We start from the raw sequence: 732 nt of genomic DNA, 5'->3' as shown, positions 1-732 counted from the left end.
TATTTGGATCGGCCCTCTCTGACCGATACCCGATCTGAGAAAAATGGCACTATCGGAGCCGATACCCGATATGAATATCGGATCGGCGCATTCCTAGACTTTATCAGGTAGGACGGCGGTCCCACTGAAATTCTTTCAGAGGATCCTGGGGCATATGGCTGCAGCTGTGGCGGTAGTTCCTCTCGGTCAGTTTCTTTCTATGAAAACCCTTTTGGGTTAAGTTTATCACCGCTTTCGACGTCTCTTGAGAAGATAAGCAGACTGGACGCCTAGTTCTCCAGAGAGTCCCCTGACCGGGCAGACCCTGTCGAGTCCTCCAGCACTCCGGCGGCCAGACGTGGCAGAGCGTCCGGCACCAGACCTTTCAGCCAATGATTTCCTGAAATCTGGTGTGAGGCTAGTGCCCATATGAATGACCCGGTTGGGATCCGAGGAACAGCTGTAGTCTACCTTCTCTGTGTAGAGCCCGGTCCTATCATCTGCCTTATAGGAAGGATCAGGAGGCCTACACAGGGCACTGGTGGGGGCAGCACCTGTGGCGTGTTGGTAGGGATCCCAATTCATCGGTCATCGCTGACGTGACGCCGAGAGTGACCGACTGAAAGGGAACATCTCAGTTACGTCTGTAAACCTCGTTCCCTGAAGGAGGGAACAGAGACTTCATGTCCCGTCGCCACAGTTGCTGTACCACCGCTGAGCTGCCGGGTCACCGGCTCGGCTCCTCAGCGAAAA

At 54.8% G+C, this 732-nt stretch overlaps 1 protein-coding gene across 1 annotated transcript in view; it reads right to left on the bottom strand.

The window, feature by feature from the left end:
* Positions 1-732, bottom strand: part of LOC107748919 (melanophilin-like) — a gene marked incomplete at its 3' end in the record, with an annotated part of 13,244 nt that overhangs the window by 2,992 nt on the left and 9,520 nt on the right. Inside the window, exon 7 of the mRNA XM_016563926.1 lies at positions 230-483. Within this exon, the coding sequence (XP_016419412.1) occupies positions 230-483 (254 nt within the window). The remainder of the gene's footprint in view (positions 1-229; positions 484-732) is intronic.

The sequence above is a fragment of the Sinocyclocheilus rhinocerous genome, unplaced genomic scaffold (genome assembly GCF_001515625.1).
Source record: "Sinocyclocheilus rhinocerous isolate Xijiao unplaced genomic scaffold, SAMN03320098_v1.1 scaffold1371, whole genome shotgun sequence".
Lineage (NCBI taxonomy): Eukaryota > Metazoa > Chordata > Actinopteri > Cypriniformes > Cyprinidae > Sinocyclocheilus > Sinocyclocheilus rhinocerous.
The sequence above is the reverse complement of the archived record's forward strand: the minus strand, read 5'-3'. Positions and strand labels throughout refer to the sequence as shown.